General features: G+C 40.4%; 1 protein-coding gene across 3 annotated transcripts in view; it reads left to right on the top strand.

The window, feature by feature from the left end:
* The first annotated feature begins 600 nt into the window (after positions 1–600).
* The window catches only part of LOC100741596 (gamma-aminobutyric acid type B receptor subunit 2), a 63,373-nt gene continuing 40,906 nt past the window's right edge, over positions 601–23,067 (top strand). Inside the window, exons 1-2 of one of the 3 annotated variants that reach the window (XM_024370637.2) lie at positions 1,643–1,746; positions 7,417–7,557. Coding sequence is in view for 2 of the 3 variants with exons in the window: in XM_033323253.1 (XP_033179144.1) it covers positions 1,438–1,746 (309 nt within the window). In the remaining variant the exon portion in view is untranslated. Of the gene's footprint in view, positions 1,747–7,416; positions 7,558–23,067 lie in introns of all 3 variants that reach the window. The other 2 variants (XM_033323253.1, XM_003492843.3) reach the window with 2 other exon arrangements.

The following is a 23,067-nucleotide window of genomic DNA, read 5'->3' as shown; positions in this document are numbered from 1 at the left end:
TGTTGTGCAATTTCGATACGTGTCTCTTGCGTACAAGAAAATATCCTAACCGAGCGAAATTTTTGCTATTTGCAACGCGTACTGTTTGTCCGCGCTCTCTTCCTTCGGAAGATTGTCCGTTTTACGAGATTAAGTCTGTCTGTAGGCGATTCGTGTAGACACCTTTTTTTTTTGCCTCGGTAACGCGGAAAGATTTCGTAGGCAAAAAGATGGAAGGTAATCTGGAAGCGTGTAAGCAACGGCGACGGCAGCAGCAACAGCGGCACCAGCAGCGATGGCGGCACCATCAACGGCAACTCCAGCAACAACAGCTAACCAAGAAACGGAAACATGTGGAACGTTTGAACGTTAAAAGAACATCCCTCGGTGAATGGTAACCGCGGCGGCGGCGGTCCAGTCCAGTCGGCAGTATCGGTAAAAACAGTAGCGAGTGAAACGCGTCGAACGAGTACAAGTATCATCGATCGCATATCAGGTGATCGCGAGAATGAAATCGCACGTTTACGCGTTGCCCGCGCGAGCACGATCGACACCGAAGTCAACCATAATAGACGCGACGTTAACAAAGATCGAGAGCAACGACGCGTTCCAGAGTCTCTTCCTTCGGAAGATTGTCCGTTTTACGAGATTAAGTCTGTCTGTAGGCGATTCGTGTAGACACCTTTTTTTTTTGCCTCGGTAACGCGGAAAGATTTCGTAGGCAAAAAGATGGAAGGTAATCTGGAAGCGTGTAAGCAACGGCGACGGCAGCAGCAACAGCGGCACCAGCAGCGATGGCGGCACCATCAACGGCAACTCCAGCAACAACAGCTAACCAAGAAACGGAAACATGTGGAACGTTTGAACGTTAAAAGAACATCCCTCGGTGAATGGTAACCGCGGCGGCGGCGGTCCAGTCCAGTCGGCAGTATCGGTAAAAACAGTAGCGAGTGAAACGCGTCGAACGAGTACAAGTATCATCGATCGCATATCAGGTGATCGCGAGAATGAAATCGCACGTTTACGCGTTGCCCGCGCGAGCACGATCGACACCGAAGTCAACCATAATAGACGCGACGTTAACAAAGATCGAGAGCAACGACGCGTTCCAGAGGGAATAACAGGGAGAGAAAGAGAGAGAGAGAGAGAGAGAGAGAGAGAAAGAGAGAGGGGGGGAGAAAGAGTGAGAGAAAGAGAGAAAAGTAAAATGAAAGAGTGGCCGTTTGATACAGTCAATTAAGTTGCCTCGTCGCCATTAAATTTAAGCAGCGGTAAAAGCGATCGCTTCCAATGCACACGCGCACAATGAGATAGTACGAACCGGTGGCAAGATTACTGCTTGAGTAATCGGAAGCCGGCTAATAAAGCCAATTAAAAGTGTCAATCGGTAATCGATAGATCGTGTCTCGCTTTTCTAACAGACACTCGGAAAGTATTCGAGCGAAGTAGAAGAGAAGGATGGCTACGGTTTCAAGACGAACCAGTTCTAGCCGATGCTGGCCTGGTCTCTTAACGGCCGCTTACCTTTGCGCCTTCGTCCTGTGGATCGACGGAATGCTCGGCTGCGCCGGGCAGAGGCCGAAGAATATAGGCACGAAAAAACGAGACGTTTACATCGCCGGATTCTTTCCGTACGGTAGTCACGTGCCCGAGAGTCACATCGGTCGTGGTGTCATGCCTTCGGTCAAGCTCGCTGTTGATCATATCAACGAGAATCGCCGTGTCCTTAAAAACTACCGACTGCACATGTGGTGGAACGACACAGAGGTAAGCGCCCGTCATTTCATTTATTCTACGTTTACGTGTGTAATTTTGCATCCATGCTGCTGCTCGTGAGCAGTTTGCGAACAATCTGCAAACTATGTTCACCAGCAGCGTGAACTTTTACGTGCAGCGAGTGAAGTCGTTAGCGAACACTGTTCGTCCGGAAGACGCATCAAAGGTACATTAAAGGGCTTCTTCGCGACAGTCCTGCATACTGCACGAACAGTTTTGGCCAGGATGAATCCAGCATAAACGTGAAATTTCCTATAAACGCCGTGACAATACGCGGCTACGACAGTTGAACATTGCTTTTCGAATTGCATGTTTCTCTAATCTAATTTTTATCTCACACTAGTAGGAAATCTCTACGTCTAATGTTGATGTGTTGGAAACATGTTCAGTTGTTGACAGAATATATTAATCTCGCGGCAGTTTGATACATGAATTTTTCTACGAAGAAAAATCGTCAGGTCACACTCGATTCTCGTCGAGCTGTTTCGAATTAATAATTTCAAGCTGCTCGTTCGATTCAGCGCCGCTAGAATTAACCTCGGGACACAATCTTACTCGTTTAATTTATTTATCCTATGCATATTCATTAGATTCGTACGGTGCGCCGAACTTTACCGAAAAATCTATTACGCATATATATATTCCGTAAAATCAATTTATTCGTTATCGTGCACGGCGCAACTGGTTTACGTGTTGCATGCAAAAATATCAACTCGAATAACCGGGGCCAATTTATCCTTGCACTTGTATTCTCAACGTTCTCATAAACTATGATATCGTCATTTTCAGCTGCGAATACTGACAATGAAACGTGTCTGGGGCGTTTCACGAGGGAAAGAGAGGATGTTAAAATTACATTGCCGTTCAAATCGCGTCATCCTCGCGTTTAAGCACACCTCGGCTTGGAGATCGATTCGCTATAAAACAAAGAAATGGCGCATACGCGTTTTAAGAACTTTCAAATATCTGACATTCCTATTCCACACGGGATTCGATTGCGAAAATATCGGAAATATTTCCGACGCGGTTTAATAGAAGAGCCATTCGGGATATCATCGATGTTGAGATATTTGCAGAAATTGACTCTAAAAGTGAACTGTTTCTCAGAACCCAAGGACTGTTGCCTAAGTCGTAGAAAAATAGCTCGGATCCTTTCATCCATAAATGGTCATGTTATTAATCGCTGTCCTGAAAACTTCGCTTCTTTCAGTTGTGTCACTTTTCTAATAAACCGACGATGCACAGCTACACACTTTAACTTCGCTTCATATTTATCGCAGATGCTACTCGGAACTTTCGAGTCGCTCTATCCTAACTCGATTCGTACTTTCAAAGCGCAAACCGATAGATGACAGCGTAATGAATACACGCGCAGTTCTATATGGCGAAAAATAATATACGACTGTTGGAATGTTCTTCTTTACTTTTATTATTACTATCATTATTAAAAATACTTTATTATATACTGATAGAAAAAAGTGACATTTCACGATTTTTAATACGATTTGCCCTTTCGTCGACAATCGATATTCGCTCGGGAGAAACGTGTCGACATGTGAGTTATTTTTGAGGGTAAAGAAATATATAGGGGACGTTTGATACGTCGATCGATCGAGAGGTCGGTTCCGGTCTCGATACTGTGCAGATATCCGGTCCTGATCTCTTACCAATCAACTTTATAAATCTCGCCGTGCTCGTCCAATACATGGAAAATTTTCATACGTGTTAAACGTCACACTTGCCTTTTTAAGGATATGGGTCAGTAGGTTCCCAAGAGTTTTGTGCTTCATAAAATAGTAGCGAAAACGAAGCTTTTTCGACGTTTTTATTCCATTGCTCGCCAGTGGCTAGATTCACCTAAGTGCCTCCGTAGGCAGACATATTTCTTAAGCCAAATCAATTCGTTTATGTCCGAACGTAACTTCTTATTGTTGTACAGTTCTGAAAAATCTAAGAATATTATTTGTTAGATATTTCCATCTCTACTATTTCAGGATAATTGTATCTATATAATTAAAAAATAAAACTGCGAAGAGTTATGTTCTAATTTAACAATTCGTGTCATCCGCTGTATTAAATTTTGGATGTCGAAAATGTAGCTGTCTGAATTTTATAGTCGTGAATGTAAAGAGGTTTACATTATTAATAACTCTGATGGGTATTTACTTTTCAATCTTCTGGTTAGGTAGCTTAGTAATTTGTTGCCAAGGCATTTATACGAGCTGCAATTCCGGCCTCGTGCACGAGAACAAATATCGTTTGTAAAAAGTAGAAATGCATTAAGCACGTTGCTTTGAGCGCCAAATAAGATGCCGGCGTGTTTGAGTATAAGAAACAGTTTGTTTCAAGTGTCTCTCTGGCTCTGAATCTTTCAAGTGTAAACGGCTTCACGTTAACGAAACTTCCTTGACTCTCGTCGCGAAGCCTTTTAATTGTAATCTCCTGAATATCGAAATCTCCGGTATTCTTTGTCACGACGGAACTACAAACGGGAACCGATTACGAAGCTAATAAATATAAGACGCTTGGAACGACGAAGAGCAGGAAATCAGCGATCGGAATAGATCGCGTTTGGCAAAGTTTTTTCGAAATGTCGCGTCAGGTCAGCCGTGAAAAGTACCAGTGGACGATCACCGTTTTCCGTCTTTGTTGAAAATAACCGACGCTTACCACTAACGATGTTAATCGATATAAAAAGAGAGCACTTAGCGCTCTTAGCGTTCGCTCGTCGTTGAAAGTTTACCGTGTCGCTTAAGGCTGTCGACACCGTTTCCCGGCGAGACGACAATAATTCATTAATTGCATGACTCTCAAAATGTTTCCGCTCGAAAAAGACTCGCGCTTATCGCAGTTCGATGCTCGTCCATTTATATCTTTCATGTGGAAACGTTCGCAGCGAGCAAATCCGGATTTTAATTTACATTCCATTCGTATCTGCATCGTGTTATATCGTCTGGCAATAAGCAAGCAATAAGTAACTTAGAGTAATTGGAGGAAACGAACGATTTTTCAACCCAGAGAAGCGATGAATCTTTTCCGGTGACCATATTTCATAGAAACGTAATAAATCTGGTTGGCGATAGTTTACAAATCGCCGAGTGAAAAGCGTAGAACAGAGAGCGATCTATTTCGAAAATTCCACCAGCCCCATTCCGCTTTCCCATGATTTTTCACCTTGCTGCTGGACGAAGAAAAAGTCGGATTGCTGACGTCATAGTTTCGCCCGTAGTTTCATTTACTTCTCATTCTCTTCATACCTGTTCCTCGATTTCCGGCTAACTAGTTGACAGCAGAGAAATCGCGATCGCTCCGAAAAGGGAGCTCCGAATTGAAGTTTTATAAAATTGTAGCACGCTACGTCACGTCGGAAGGATTTCTCGAACGATCGATTCTTTCTTCTCGTAAATGGAAAGATAGAAAAACAGAAGGGGAAAACTGGATTCGAGATGAGTGTTTATTGAATTCCTTCGACGTGACCCCAAGAACGATCAGACACACGTAATATTTCGTATTATTTCGATCGTTTGTCCACGCGCAGGCACCCATATCTGGTAATACGCGTTTGACAGTCGCGTAATCACATAACGGTCAAATTCTCTTGATTACCTGCCCTGACGTAGTAATGGCCGCCGAAAAGATATCTATTCGTGGAATCTCTGTCATCGATTTCGAAAATTTGTTTAAATTTCTTCGTAGTTTATGACCCTAGTCATATTCAACTTTTATTTCAACGTAATTAGTTTATATTTAATAGATTAAATTAGAAGGTTGTTCGTAATTTGATTATACAAATATTCGTGACTTTTATGCATTTATGAGAAATAGTGATTCGAATTCAAGTTGCTTTGATAGGAACTGTCGCGATATAAATTATTGAAACGCACCATCTACCTTATCTGGTAATACACGTTAGATGCACATGGGTTACTAACGTTCTAGGAACGGTTCAGAAAAAGTGGTATGCAAGCTATAAATAACTGGTCTCTCGTATCTGAAATCAATGACTTTATTCGATGAATGTTCATCTAGTTTATTATCACTGGAATCACATTTGTTACTAGCAATAATTTGGTAAATATTATATAAAGGCCAACTATTTTAATAAATGTAAATACCATTATCAAAATAAGAATAGAATATATATTTACCGGATTGAATATCGGAATAAATCGATGTTCGTCATGTGCATTCGCTATCCATTATTCGAATAAAATCATCTACCTATCTCCGTTCTAAAGGAACGTTTGCGGATTGAATCGTTGAACGAGATAAATTATTACGCGAGGTGAATCAGCGGATTTTGAAAAAATCGCGTTTCCTGTCAGATCGTAGATAAGAAACTAGAAGAACGATGAAATCGCATAAAGGCGAGCAACGGCTCTTTCGCAAGATGCAAGATAAGAAAGAAAAATCCTACTTTCTATTCGCCGATCTCTCTGGAAATTGCTCAAAAGGTGGAAAGGAAATTTCGACAAGCAATCAATTTTCAAAGTTTTCGCAAATTACGTGGATCGCAAATATCGTGGACTCGAATCATAAATACGTAATGCAGCAGGAGGATCGTTTGCGAGCAATGAACAAATTTATTACCTATCTCCATTCGATATTTCGATACACGCTTCAGAACATTAAATCTAATATTTTAAAGTGGTATCGATGGCTCGAAACGACGCGACGTTTGAGTGACAAGTGGAATTTTCGTTGTTGCAATAACAACGCAATCGAGCTCTTAAAAAATGCATTTCCATTATCAAGCACGAATTGCGATTGTTTTAGGGAAACGTTTAAATATCTATCTCGGTGATCTGCCTTAAAATCGCTTCGACCAAATTTCGATAAATATCAGAAATTCCAGAATATCAGAATTCTATCTATATTGAATCAATACTAATTTTGAAACTAATTTTAAAACTAATTTTAAATTTTAATCACTATTAATTTTGATATTAATGTTACAGATATCGATACCAATTTCCTTTACTGTTTGATAACTTTTTCATTTATTATATTGATTTTCTATAAATATAAATTTATTACTTTTTTCATGACAATAGAAATCTAAATTAATTTCATTGTTTAAATTCTCCGATACTATAAAACACGTAACAATACTGAATTTTCGGTCATACTTCTTTCCATCACGTGTAGGGGCACAACTAAACGAAATCTCAGCCATTATTCTACTACGGAACTTACCAAGTAGAATAGGTAAACGAATTGCGTCTCGTTCAATAGGCGCTTGGGCATGTTCGCGGTGTATCGTAAATAACAGTGAACGATTGTTTCCAATTCTTTCAGTCCATCCTTCCACCAGGCAAAATTGAATCTTTCTCGCATAATATTTCAGTTTTTCGATTCCTCCGTGCCTTGGTTAGATCGAAACAACGAGCAGAATTTTGTTTAATATCGCAAGGCAATTTATTCAAGCAAAAGAAAGGCAAACACCGTGACAGCGTGAACTTCGAAATCGATTTACCCCGGGCGTAATAGTATTTTAATGCACGTGACACATTGAAAAATACTTTCCCGTATTTGGCTATTTCAAATTCTATTACGTTTGCGCTTCATTATATCGAAAAAGTTCAAAAGGTAGAGATTTATCAACGCAAAATAAAAGTAGAAATTGTTTCGTGTATTTGATCCGTGGTACGTCATTTGCAGAAAGAAGAATTCGAAGAAAAGGCATTGCAAACCTGTAAAGTGGACGTTTAAAAATTCAGTTTTACCGCTGAAAAGGACGAACTCGAGTGACGCGGCGGGGCGCGACTAAGCAAAAATGACGCGACCAAGTTTCACAACCAGGTAAATGTTAATCAGCCGGAGGTAGGCATGGAGGATTTAACGCTTAAACTTTGGTTTATTCATCGGTAAGTTCGTTTAGCAAGTTTTCGGTCGAGTACCGTGATAAATTTTAGGTTGATCCGTCGCCAAGTTAATCTGCATTTATCTCGCAAAGATATGTAAATCATAATTACTGTTGCCACATTACCATCAGCTTATTCGAAACATTGCTCCATATTTCCCAAAGATTTGCAATGAACATTTCCAAAAAGTCTCTGCAGTCCGTGAAATCCGAGTTTCATAGATTTCATTTTCAAACGTATCGTTTGTAATCGTCATTTTGTATTCGATGTATTTCTATATTTCGATTTATGGAATTGACCAGCGTGACATCCGAACAATTCGATTATAAGGGATAAAATCGTTGCAATTTTATTTATTCAGAATTCTGCCACTGAAACACATCTCGCCAAAAATAACCAATCTGCAAAGGCAATATAGATACTTCGATTTCGCCACGCAGAAGCGTAGCTGATTCCCTTCCGCCAACATAACTACCAATGGCTAGACCCGTGTAAGTAAGTTGGTCGTCGTGTCGGGAAGTTGGAAGACGTATCGCTAGGGAGGGGCTCCAGAAATCGTGTCACATCGCATCGGGTACACGAAGAGAAGGATAAAAGCAGCGGTGGCTGTGGCGGCGTGGTTGTCGTCGTCGTGCTGGAGAAGGCAGCGTATGCGCGATCCGAAAATGTTGGGAGACTCGAACGCAATGCCTAGGGAGATACACGATGTGGAAGAAAAGGGGATTTGGTAGGTGCGCGAGGTGTGATCGATCCGCAGATAATCGCGACCTACAGTTTCACTGATCAATAATAACGGTCCAGCTATTGCAGAGCCACGAACATTCTCGCCGATAAATTATACTCTGTGACCATCCGGAACCCGCCATTTACCATTCCCCATTTTCTACTCGCCATTTCAACTTCCGTTTGCTCTTTTCCACGGGTCAACGATTCCTTCGTCCATTCGTTTTCTTATCAGTTGCTTAGCGTGATTCGTAGTTAACGAAATAAAAAGCGAGATAGGAGCGTTAGAAGAGGTTAATAAAAACGGGGGAGAAAGAAGAAGAACGACAGGTCGTACGCGGTCAGAGGGGGTAGAAACGCAAAGGATAAAAGGAGCGTTCGAACGGGGGAAATAGAAAGAGAGAGAGAGAGAGAGAGAGAGAGAAGGAGAGTGGAGAAAGCTCACCTTGACTCAGTGACTGTGCAGTATCGATCCACTGGGTAAACTCGCTAATATAATTGTCTCTCCGCCGCAAAAACTAACAGGCAGCTATGTTGCTAGCTCGGTAACGCAGCTGCTGCTAATTCGCGAGCATTGATATTTTTTAGCCAAGTTTTCGCGCCCACGGCTACGCGACGCGAATAAATTGGCTGACTTTTAACCGCTCCGCGAATAATTCGTTGAGTTCGTTTCGCGGAAGGAAATCCGAGCTCGTTGCGTGCTCGAGCAAATTGAATGTTCACGCGACTTTCCTTGTCGTCGGGCGCGAATGGTTTTTCCATCGGTTGGTCATGAATGTTTAAAGAGTAACGAAGAAGGTGGAAAGAGCAGGGAGCAAAGTAGAAAAAGAAACGTTTCAGCACGTAACTTTATGTATATACACGACACGGACAAAAGAAAATTCTAGTTAGCGTGTCATAGACGAAAGCTTATGAAGCGACTGGATTAAGTGAGAATGAAAGAAACGTAAACTGGTTGCACCCGATGCGACGTGACACGGTGCGTGCAAAACACCGCGATGTAGCCCTGAGTGATAAAGGCGAGCACGTGCATCGGCCTCGTCGTGCTAGGTCGATTCGGACGAAAAAGCCAGAATAAATTACGATGCTTTATCAACGAAGGAAAAACGACGTCCTCGTGCCGCAATTCTGTATCGTTCGGTGTTGTAAAATTAAATAGTTGATACATACGCGAGCTGTTTAATTCACCGGAAATGGAAAACGTGGAAATAACAATGACGATAATACATTTGAAACTGGGTGTAAAACTTAATCCGGACGAGCTTCATATGCATACATATTTATCGTCCGTTAAAAGCTTGAGAACGAATGCTTTTACTGTTCCTATTTGCTTAATTTCCGCAAGAACATAAATTTAAATCTATCCACGAATTAATTGTTCTGACTTTTATAATATATCTGTTTCTTAATTACCTCGTATTTTTAATTATCTCTCTCTTTGATGTCTTTCGTCCCTTTCTCGTCGGCAAAAAAGACACGTTATCATATTAAACGAACGAACGCGAGGAAACTTGGAATTCTACGTGGACGAAAGTCAATTTGCAGCCGCTACGAAGTTAACCGATATCGAGACGTCTCGTGACGGAGCTGATATCTCGAATAGACATTCAGACAATAAGTTTTCGTAGGAAAGTCATACACGGTCCCGAAAGCCAAGACAGTTTGATCGAACGATCGAAACGGGTTTTCTTGTCCCGGGAGGGCAACGCGGAAGTCATTCTTTTCACTCTAGATACAGCGTACGGGACAAGACAACGATCGCGAGTCACCTTTCTTGTAGGGGAGCTCGGAGCCGCGCCCTCTTGGCTAAATTAGGCCTTGCAGAATTAGCAGCAGACGTTGCAAGAATAGACTCGCAATATAAGTACCTTGCAGCGACAGTTAGGTGTATATGATTCTGGTTTTTAAGCGGAATTATCTGGATTGATCAAAATATCTGATCTTCGTAAAAACCAAATTCTACTGTTTCCAACATTTTTCGCAATTTCATTTTAAATCTTGCAGCCACTCTGAACACCATATATACTAACGCAGTTTGTTATTTAACTATTTTAGTTACTAAATTATGCTATATCTAGGAGCTATGAACGAACTGCACAACGCGTCTGACCCATAAGAGGATGATTCTACTCGGGAAAGTGAGTAGGGTAATTAGAGTGATTAAGGGCTTGGCGATGTTTATTTGTACAATGTCTGATCATTTTTTCACGGTCAAAGAATTGTAAAATATTGTGTATCAAAAATTACGAGTTCTTTGCTGATCTACGATAATGACGATAGATTTTCATTGGGACTTTTGATGTTGTATGTCGAAGACGTCATATTTTCAAAGAATAAAATATTCTGATGGAAATCCTATTCCCCTCTATGCTCGAATATCTATGAAAATTTGGTCGTAATATGATTCTCATTAGCGATTGCAGTTCGAATACAATTAATTGTGGATTATTCAATTATTCTTTGACCGAACGTACTCGAGTATTTATTCGCACGAATTCACGTAGCTCATATGTATCGGGTCCTTCAATAATGATTATTTGCTATTTTCAGCTAAACAAATATGCACCATTTGTTGTAATTTCGTTGCCCCGTCAATTGATTTATCACCATTAATTAATTAGTGTCAGCGGTTTTTCTATCATCGTCCAAAGTTGATATATCGTTTGTATTCGACCAAAAATTCGCACGATTGGTTGTCAATTCTATCATTTCAACATTTCTCGACACATTTCCATGTTTTATAGCTTCCGTTCGCACTTTATTTCCCTCAATTTTTCCAATAATTTTTCTTTAACCCCGTTTACCAGGAGGTTCGTTTCTTTTCTTTGTTCTCTCCATTTAATCTGAACGCAATGGAAAGTCGACGCGATGGTAGAAAAATCGATCTATGGTAATCTCGGTCGACTGAATTTCCTTCGTTTATTTCTTCCCGCGAATTTAAACCGTCGATCGGTCTCTTTGGCAAATTTCTGATCGACGGCTACTACGGAAGTCTTATTAACTGTATCAATCACGTTTCGTAAAGTAAAACGTACGATAGATAACTGTATCTTCGAAATGCATCGAAACGCTGAAAAATCTGTTTGAAAAATGTTGCGCTTGATTCACTCCTGGTTAATAAAAAACTCGATATATCCGATAAGTTTCGATCCGAGTACGCATCGACACTTTTCCTTGACTGATATCGCGGATTTTATCATCCTAAACGTTTTATCAATCTCGATCGTATTGAATTTTAAAATAGTTCTCCCGTAGAACATGAAAAATGTGATTTCTTTCTCCTGTGATCTTGAATTATATCCTCGATTAGAATCGAGTCTCTCGAGTCGAGCGTAATAAATCTAAGGTAATGTATTCTACGGATGATTGCTTTCCTTTGTAATTGTCACGCCATTGTAATCGCTACACAACAAATGACATTCTTTCGGGAGAAAAAGGATGATCGAAATTGCGTTACATTCAATCACATCATTTAGTTGTTACGTTATCGGATCGCGTTGAATACCAAAAAACTTGGTTCCCGTGAGGTTGAAAGGGTAAAGGTAAAGACAGAGAAGGAAGAGGGGAAAAAGAGGGAAAAACGATTTGCCGAAAACGAAAGCTAAAGACTTCTTGGAAGTGGTTAAAAGATAAAAATCTTCGTTTCGAAGAAATTACGCTAGCTCGACGTAATGAGCACGATCTCGAGCAATCGAATGGTTTCCTCTCTCTTTCTATAGTCTGCGGCAAGTGTCGTCTCGAGGTACGATAAATTGTTTTGGCGTCCCAATACATTTCCATCAATTCTAAACTTAATTAATAGTAAACAACATCGGATAGCAGATAACACCGGAACGAAACGGCAGCAACGAAACAGCATTGAGAGACTCATACGATCGAATCGAGAGGTTGATCAGCGGTGGAGAAGCACTGAAGTCCCTCAAATAGTCTATCCTCGCTAAAGTTGGTAGAATTAGTCATCCAATTTATACAGTTAAAATATCCAATCCAATTGGAATTGCTTTTCGCAGGCAATCCTCGTCAATAAAAGCGTCTGGTTGAAATCGATTCAATAGACGATTACACGTAATAAACATCTCTTTCGTATTCAATTATTTCAGAATCTCGTAGTCATTAACGATCGCTTCAACGTCGTTTATGCTCGATCTTTTGGCTAAAAATCTGGAATTTCTAAATCTCTGTTAGTCGTCGTTACGATTCCAGCAAATAACACTGGCGGACAAGGGAAAAGAATAGAGAAAGAGGAGGGAGAATTCGATTCGTCCTAGTAGGAGTAGCTAGCGATGGCCTGAAGACGATTCGGCACGCTTCGAATGTTATTCGTTACTCGGGAGTCCTTAGACGCTCGTACAATCTCGACTCGGTGTTTCAAAAATCTTGAAAGTTTCGAGAGTACTCTGGGGAAAAAATTTTTCGAGTAGCTACACAGCGAATCCCTAAGGTCTAAGGGAGGAGTTAGAGGTTAGAAGAGCGCGAATGCCACCGTCGGAAACGGAAAAATCTCGAACAATTTGACAACGTCCATCCTTATCGCACGTTAAGAAACACGCGTTACTGATCAACGTGTGTGTGCCTTTAAAACGTCGAAACTGACAGACTTAATACTTCGAGTTACAACGAAACGAGCGTTGCTTCAAGAAAATTGTTTGGAAAGTTTCAAAACGAAGTGGCGAATGCCCATCGCTAACCCGAACTGTGTCTCCTATTCGAGTATATAACGATCGTCCCAGGCCATTCCCGCGGCTGGTCCCGTTCACCGGGAGTGAGATGTTTGCGATGGAATTTCAAAGTTCAACCCCGTCGAGAGGTTCGGTCCTTTTGGAGCTCTCATCCACTTCACCCTTCGCTGTTATGTGCCGCTTTACCTCCACTCGTCCGTCTAGTCTTCTGGCCCTCTCCCCGCCAACCGGTGGCTGGATTTAAAGGGACACTCGAAAGAAATCCGCTCTTTCGTTTCTCTGTTATTCACTCCCCCTCCTCCGCTTCGCTCTTTCCGGCAGATCACCATATTGCGGTCGCGTCGTCGCTTCGCGCCACATTCCGCTCGTCGAGATAACTAAACTCGTTTCGAACGTCTAACTCTTTCGTTTTAAAGAGAACGTAGAGGTGCATTTGCGATACGAGAACGTTTTGTTCGTATCTCATCACGATATCAGTTAGTAGAGCGATAACGATGGGACAAGATAGCGTCGATCTGGACAAGAAATCACAGGCCAGAGCCTTATTTCAGTAGACTTTCGCGCAATTGAAGACACTACCGAAATAAGGAGATAACTTCACTTTCCGGTAATTTAAGTAAACCAATTAAATATCGACAAAAATCAGGTCACCTTTTAAAACGTACTATGAATTTATACTGCGATAAAATGTATTTACTACTAATATTGGTAGTAATAAACTTTTGCTCTTTTGAATTTGAATTCTGTACCTTTTCCTCTCTTCCAGTAAACACAATTTAAACATAGAGCTGTCCCTTATAAAATTCAAGCAACTTAAAACTCTGTTAGTTAATGAATCCGTTACATATTTACAGACTCAGCTCGAAACACCCTTTTCAAGTTTCTACGTTCGTTCTCATTAACCAAGTCGCTTGATTGCGAGTCATTTGAATACAAATACCTCGAGTAATCTGAGTCTTAAGGAATCTTCGCGGAGGATGTTAGTTCTTGCGAAATTACAGCATACTGTATCGATGATCATCGATTTGAAGTATAAGGTATCACGATGCTCAACTATTATCGTTCTCCTAATTCGCGGTTTATTCGGTTCTATCGTTGAACAGTGTCGTAACTGTAGCTAACGTAATCGAATTTCCTCGTTAATTAAAATGTCCACAATTACGTAGTATGGTTTGAAGCCCGGTTCCCGACGAGAACCCCAGATTTGTATTATCTAACGAGCTACGGAATAATTAGAACGCCATAAATCCAGTTGCGTTTAATACCGTGGATACCGCGAAAATGGGTCGAAAAGTAGGTCACGTTTTGTATTTTCGCAGAACCAAAATTTCGAGAGGATAGGACAAGAGAAAGCGCGCAACCGAGTGTAGAAGATCGGTAAAACTTTCTATGGATACGCGCTGCTTCTCGCGAATCACATCCGTACAATCGAGATACGTAAGTTCGATCGAAGTATCACACGCGACGATAATTAAAATTTTAATCGAATTTAAGGTGAGCAAAATTTATGGCGCAAAAGAAATTATGAAAGTTCAGTTTTCTTCGATATTTGGGAATGGTAGATAGGGCTTTTTAAACGAGAAGGACAGAGCTGCATTTTATAGACTTTTGTTTTGCGATTTTAGAATTTTTCGCCAGGATAATGAAAATTGAATTTTTTTTATCGGAGAATGTAACAACGTGTAAAATTTCCTCGCGGAAATCTCACTTTTTCCACGCGATTAATAAAGATAGAAGTTTCGTTTGCGATTACTCGCGTAATCGATGCGCGTTATATTCACGGACGAACACCTGGTAGAGAAGTGCAGCTGCTGGCTAGACGCGAAATCCATTTCGAGAGAGTAGCAAATATTATCTCACCGTATCGCACAGCGACATACAGCTCGTTTATCGTCATTTTCAACCTATCGCTTCCTTGTCTCGATCTAGTCACAATCTACTTCGCGTTGCTTTTTTCACGCTGCCATTCTTGTTTCCTTTGAACCGTCCGTGTGTGAATTGTCGCTTCTGACAAATTTCGACGTATGTGTTACATATATACTCCGATTGCCCTATTTGACACATAGTATTCCTGATTCTGGTAATGCTACGTATTCGAAAAGAGATAGAGTAACGTTCATACGGACGTCAATTGGTCATAAGTTAGGAAGATGGAACGTTAATCCTCATCATGCAAATTATCGAACAGAGAGGGTGGAAGCAAACTTCAACTCGAATGTAACGTAAACGGTTGCTAGTTAGATTTTCGTTTGGTAGGTCGGAAAGGTAGGAAAATAGAGAGAAAGGAAGGAGAGCGTGACGGAAGAGGAAAAAGTACCGCGACTCGGTAGACGGAGTTGGCAAGTTTTGGAAGCCGGATACGCGGTTGGCTTACTAGTTGTAATTACAGAGCCTCCCTCCGGTACAAAGATAGGATTTACGTTGACAATGAAGACCGTTACGAGATGATACGCTACATTCAAAATGGGCCAAAACGTAGCACTACTGATTGTAGCTTGGTACTTTACTATCTTCTTTAACGAGTTCTCTCAGAGTTATATCATTTGTTTAACGTTCAATGGGTCAATATCATGCTCAAGATCATGACATAAATTATACTTGAACGCATTTTAGCACCTTCTACATGGGAAAAGCATATATTTGCCAAAACATAAAGATTTAGAAGAAGCTCGAAGAAGGAACTATAAAACAAATTCTTTTCACGGATTTGTCAGGATAATTATTTTCACTGCTTATCGTCACGACCTAGATTTAACCTGAGCAATTTAGATCATAGTTTAAAAATTGTGTAATATTACTAAAAATAAACGAGATTCATGCTTAGATGTTCTGTTCTGTGATAGCTGTGTATATCATTTTGAAATAAGCGCTGTGTGCAAGACACAAAAATTCGTCCAGTGGTAAATGTATTATATCGTGAAACTTTGCGAACTACAAGATATCCTTTGCAGAAACTGGCGATCCTCTTTCCAGGAAATATATACGTACACATAGTATCGAATAAATAACGATTCTCCCTAGTTTAGAGAAAATTCTTGAAAAACTTTCTACAGAAGAATCGTCTCCAACAATGGACTTTTTGCTTTTCGATTGATCGACCTACCGCGCTCCACTCATAACTGCGATTCACCACCCACTCGATATTTCCTCGTTTTCGAGCGTGTTTCGCTCCTTCCTCGACTTTTCATCCTTCAAATTTGCATCGCGCCATGTAATTTCCCGATTACTAAACCAAACAACTTGTTTTCGCGTGAAAAGCGTAAACACTAGAAGGAAACTATAATACACATACGTAGAACTCGTTGAAAATCATAAAATAGTTGTTTCCGGAATCGATACGAGCACAGAACCGAACCGCGAATCGAAAATTCCCGATGGTATTTGTGTAATAGACGAGAGCTCGAAAGTTTCTAGCTTGTTTTGTTGGCAAGCCTCACCTCTCAAAACTTATACACGGATACGTATTTCTTGCATCTTCCTGTTTTTCCTTCCGATCGATAAAGTTATATAGCTTTCAGGCTAATTTTTGCCTGGCTGTTTGCGACTTTAAGTGGATACTCGACGCGGCTTCGAAACTCTCGATCTTGCGATTTCGCGTGCTTTCTAAACGAACCTCGTCCGGTTTAAACTCGATCAAAGTGTTTGCGCCGGTCGATCTCTAAGAATCTCCTAGAAGGAAGAACACGCGTTCCTGGACAAAATCCAGGAGTCGAGCGAACAACTGATACCGAATGAAGGAATGTAAAGTTTCGCGTGTCGATGCGCTAAACTAGCCTACGTCTGTTGCAAACAATTGTAGAGAATATTTACTCGATTATTTTTACTAACATGTTCGCGTTTTTAATAGCATTTTCGAAAAAATAATTTTCGATATAATTCGTTTTTATAACTTTTAATTTCTGCCCTTCGTAATTAAATTGATATACATGACGTAAAAGTACTGGAATCCGTATCATACCCAATGAATATGTTAACGAACTGAGGCTAAACTACATCTGCCGTAGAAAATTTATCCGATTAACATGTTCATTGTGAATCCAATCTCCATTTCGAACAATGATATATGCTCGCGAATAATTTCCATACAATAGGTACGTGTACGCCATAAAACTTGGGTATGTATTTGGCACGAATTGTTCTGAATTTTTTTTGGCTATTTTATAGCTTTTATTTCTCGTCCCCCACAATCAAGTCGCTACCATAGGAGATATAAAACATAAAAATACGTATTCACTCATAAACGCATCGTATTCGGTAAATATTGAAAATATTAAGCAACCGCGTGGCAGGATATCAAAGCATATTGTAAATCACGGACTTAACGATCTTTTAATTAAAATATCTTGTCAAAAGATAATTTCAATATTAGGTATTAAAAAGTTTGGTTGACGTTCTTTGTTGGACGATCTCGGATGAGGCTTTTCTCGATCGGAATGATTTTAGGCGAAAACCGGTATCGATAGGTTTGGCATTTACGTATCAGGGGGAATAAAACACCGACAAAGGGTAAAGTGCATTCGATGAATACGAAAGTAACGATCTAGCTAGTGGATCTTCCTTTGTCCTCGAATAATTCTCTCTCAAAGGGGCGAACTAATGGCGAGCTTTGTCCATGCAAGGGAAGCATTTAACGGATGCCGACGTTCACTGTGACACACCTACAACAGTGTTTCTATCTTTGCGTACCTTTGTTTCTCCAATTAGGAATGCGAAAGAAAGAAAGAGAGGGAGAGAGAGAGAGAGAGAGAGAGAGGACGTGATCTTCGATTATTCTCGTTGGTTACATTGGAAGCGAAACGGAACCAACGAACTCAGTGGAAAGTAAGGAAACTTGGAAAGATGGAACGCAATCTTACGAGCGGATGAATCTATCGAACAATCGTGTTTATTCTTCGTCATTGTAAACTGTAATTTATTTGTGAAATTTGTCAACGCGCTTTGTGTGCAGGTTTAGCAAAGACTGTTGGCCTAGCGTTGTTGGAGTGAGCGTCAATTTCCTAACGAGTCCTCAATCCGCACGATTACATAAAGGCTTCCTTGTTTCGCGCGTTCACAAGAAGCGACGAATTTCGAAACTGTTGCAAGACAAACGGAATTATGTATCGTGTCTTTCATAAGTTTGTTGCAGACTTTGAGAGACTTACATTGTAAGAGAGACTTGCATCGTATCTTGGAAAGTAGAATTATTTCTAATCGGTACAATTACTTTTCCGTTCGTTCTTCAACCAATGTCTTCGGTTCTTGACCTTTAAGGTTGAAATCATGAGCTAAATATCTAGAAAACCACTCGCGAACAACCCCTTCACGAATAGCACTTTTTCGTTAGTGGTAGATACTTTGTTTTGTGCTGTTTGCATTGCATTTTTGTCTTTCTAATCTAAATAAAACTGAAACATGGAATGACACGAATGCATAAAATGTTTTTATACGCAGAGATACTAGTAAGTATAATTAAAGTATCGCGATTCAGAGAATGTGCAATAGTTAGCTTAACTTTTACACCATAAACAAGCACAAAAATTCCTATGAAAGAATTACCTATGAAAATCGACACGAACTTATCGATTGATCCCATGGCCTAATTTCTATTTTAAAACCAGCTTATCAAAATCAGCTAACAATTCATCGATACACTGAAAGCTATGCTTCTGTTCCTTTTACTTTTCGGCTCGTACGTTTCCGATGCGATCGAACAGTAGGTAAATGTACACGTGGACTACATCGAGCCAAGTATCGGTGCAGCTAGGAGGCAACTGGATCGAACGCGTATTTCCTGATATTCCACATTTTTCCTACTGCTTTTCGACAAGCCATGGAATTCGTAATACGACGCTTCCGCATTCTGATCCATTCCGCAAACAACGGTTTTCCTATCTAGTAGACGCGTTCGACGAATCTTGCTGGCCGACGTCGAAAGAAAGGAAGCTGGTTGCCGCCACTGCCTTTTGCAAGGAAAATTCGATAACGCGAACCTCGTCCATCGCTGCATATTTCTCGTGCATCAGACAACGGCCAGCTATTGTTCAAGTATTGCTTCTCACTCGATAACCTCTTAAATTCAGATTCCAGCTTATTATTTAAATACCGCTCGTTTTTGTTTCCAACTGCATCGCATATACCTTGCATACGGTATTCGAGAAGGTAAAAAGAAATAAAAGAAAATAGGAAGAAGACGCGTGTTATACACATTTTTTTCAGAACGATATTCTTTTTACGATATCGTTGGAAGGAATATCGCAATTCTCGGGCGTCGCTCGTGTCTCGTCTTCCCATAGTTTTTGCGATATGTAAACGTTATTCGAGTGGTTCCAAACGGGCCAGGAATAGAGAGAAAATGAGAAGGTAGACGCATTCGATTAATGTGCGAGTAGGTTGCAGCGTAACATCTCCGTTTTCTTGCCCCCATGTCTCCACTGGGAAATATAACAGTCTATGGACGCACATTAACACCATGGTTACAACGCGTTGTTGCTTCATGTTTCATTCGAGAAATCGCTACTGTGCGCTATTATCGCCTTTCTTTCCTACGATGTAAAAATAACCTCGGTTAACGTTGGTTAAGTTACAATCCAGTTACGCGCACGCTCATCTACGACGTTCTTTCTACAACGTTATGTGATCTCGTACTTGATTAATAAGGGATATATTTCTCATGCTTCGTTTGAAATAACAGTGACGCAGTTATCAATATTTTCTTTATATAGGTATTTTCTATATTTTCTCACCTGTGGAAATTTATTTTACTCGATCTTGGGAGCGCGGGAAATAGCGGGCGACTATGAAATATAAAATAAATTGGCAGTGAAAACAATGTAGGAAGAAAATTCGTTTATGCATGTACAAAATATACGTTTCCATAGGAATACTGGAATTTTTTGGATAAACACGTAGAATGCCATCGATTGAAAACGGCGAAATTTTATTAAATAATATGGTCACGTGTTCGTGACACGTTGCCTCTGCTGATAATACGCAATGTATCACGATGTATCGATCATGATTACACGTAAACATATAGGCACGTTACACGTGTACAAACGTGCAACCGATGAGCTGCATATATTACTCCGGAACGTTAACCGATAATTCGGTGAAATATACCAAACATTTGCCTAACGTTCGCAGAGTTCAACGCCTTATTCGAGAATGTTTCTTCGAGAATTCGTAATCGATCACGAACGAAATACTCGCACGATAGAGAAACGATGATATTAATCCTTTTTCCATATTTCGTTACAATCGAAATACAATTCGTTACATTCCACGAATCACTTTCGTCCTGAATTTTATAAAATTCAGATCCTTTTCATTACATATTACTCATTAAGGTTGTCATCGCAAAGGAGAATTTTAAAAACCAACGAAGAACAACCCATTAATCGATTATTAGCACCCATTGTTCAAAGATTACATTGATGTTATGACTCGAATTTAAATGTATGTACTTACATTTTCATTTACATATTTACATTACATGTTCATTGAGTCATTACAAAGAATATTCTGTAAAATTTTCAATAAATTTAAAAAATTTATTTCAAACAAGTTACACGATACACGAAATAAAAGAACGCTGACGCTCTATTTCATGTGAACTATCCTATAGACAAATGATACACGTAGGTAGTTTTCGATAAAATCCGCGCATGTAAAGAATCTAAAGCGTTCAAACAGACTTTTTATACTTTATGTACATCATAACGTGTAGTTCTTTCGGCGTCCACGCGAAACATCGTTGGCATTTCGTCGGAAAATATTCGCTTATTGCCATAAAACTGTTCGTCAAGGTTCGTGGTCAAAGGAAGGAGAAATGTCGGAAAAATTAGAAAATTTATGTTCCTCGTTCCGAATAATGTTTTACTCACGGTTACACTTGCCGCCGCTACGAAAGTCGAAGAATCAAAAAGAGATACGAGTACGAAAGCAGAAACAAAGAAACGCGAAAGATAAAACAGCCGTCGCAAGCTAATGGGACGAGTTACGAGTAAACTAATGGTGCATTTGCGATGCAAATTCTTCTTTGCGGAATGCCTATTCGCGTCCGATTCTACAACACGCCAGACCTTTTACAAGCATTCTCCGTGTGAATCTATTGTTCTCAACATCCGTTGTATTTCGTGCTTTGCGTCTTTCTAACGAATTCCGCCCCGTAATCGCTGAATTCTTTCCATCGTTTCTTTAATCTCCGACGTTGGTCTACCCTTACACCAGCACTGTAAATCGCAGGCTAAGATTTCAATCGATATACCAAATCATGGGTGAAAGATATTGTGGCAATCACGAGATCGTAAAATGAAATCATAGGGGATATCTAACGTCAGGATTTATATGTTTGCCGTTTGCCGAATCAGGATTAATTTAGAGTTAATTTGGAGCTGTGAAATATTAATGAATATATAACTAACGAGCTTGGTTATCCCCTTGACGCGGGTTAACCCCTTGACTTTGAGGTAGAAATTACTCTGAGATAACAATTTTCACGAGCAGTAAAATGAACATTTTTTTCTCGATTAAACAAATCAATTTTAAATCGCAACCAAATGAATTAGGTATGTCTTTCGCGTATGTTAGGTATGTCTTTTGTAACGAACGCGTCGTAACCGAATATTTCTCCAAGAAAGAATATTGGTCGCAAATTCTTAATATGTGCAACTTATTGCGCGATCTAGGAGACCTATAACTCTCCCAAAGAGGTTTGTTAGTACTTGGAAGACGCGGAAGCGGCAAGAGTCTTGGTCGTGCTTAAAGTTGATGTCCACTTAACCTCGATTCTTTGTCAGTCTTCAGCCAACGTATCTCCTCTTTCCCTTTAGAGTTTATTCTTCTCCCACGACAATTAAACAAGATTTTCCTCGGTGTAAATATTTATTCTGCAACGATGAACCGAGAGAAAAGTTGACAGTTCGAAAGGTAACGAACATGGCGAAAAGCATCATGATCGTTCGAATTCCCTTTAGGCAAAACGTTTGACTCTTCGCTTTGTTTCCGGTGAAATATTTGTTCGATCCGGTAATAAGCGATGCACAGCCGTGTTAGAAACTTTTTCGACGCTGCGCGTTTGCTCTTCGCTTTTGCATTCGGCTCTTTGTGTTTGTCCTCTAAATAGATATTAATTCGAGCCAGGGGAAAAGAAGAAAAAAGATTAGTTGACACTTTCGTCAGCAGCGTTTCAGCCGGGCTTACACAGGCTGATCTTTGCGTGTACGAAAGCACATCGTGGCAAAATATGTGCATGCACACTTTGCATATTTCATCGCTTTTCTTACAGTCTCTTAAGGAATAAATGATCAATCGAACGAAAGTCGAGTTCACACTCGAGTAGCCAAGTAAAATTGATGGTGACTCTTCTTTTCGCTGGAGCCGATCCGATCGATCTTTTTTCACTTGCGCGATACGTCGGTGGTACAAGTAGTATGGGCAAACTATAAATAGTGTAGGAATGTTAGGTTGCAAATAGATTTCCACTCGGTAAATATGAAATGGAATAACAGGGCGATATTTGACGATAACAGGTAGAAATAGTAGGATAACAATTGCTTTCATTCGACACGACTTAATTCTCTCAAATTTATCCGCCTCTCTGACTCCCACTCGACTCTCTCAGCTCTTCAACGATTTTTATAGCGCTCTCAAAAATTCCACGCGTACAATACACATTCTTCCACGGGCAACCAAATTTTCATGTGGCGCTATGCCGCGCAACTCTCGTCGTGCATTCTCTTCAATCCCTAATCCGCTACCGATACTCGAGCATGAACATTCGCTCGATTCTCTATCACCCGTCATTCACATGAATTCTCACCCCCACACAGCATAAAGCAAAGCTTGCAGAGACACTCTGTCACTCGCGTCGCCCTCCCCGTTAAACCAATTAATCCTGTTAATGCTATTAATCGCGCTAATTCCGCATGTGTCGACAAAGACGGGCCAGGGCAGGTTCGACGCGGTTTCAACGCTCGATAACTTTTCCTAGATACTAAATAGGTTAGCCAAGTTGTCTGGAGCGCGCCGGCTCGAATAGGGCCGGGCTAGCCCAATTATAATAC

This window comes from Bombus impatiens, unplaced genomic scaffold (genome assembly GCF_000188095.3).
Source record: "Bombus impatiens unplaced genomic scaffold, BIMP_2.2 scf_0872, whole genome shotgun sequence".
NCBI lineage: Eukaryota > Metazoa > Arthropoda > Insecta > Hymenoptera > Apidae > Bombus > Bombus impatiens.
The sequence above is the reverse complement of the archived record's forward strand: the minus strand, read 5'-3'. Positions and strand labels throughout refer to the sequence as shown.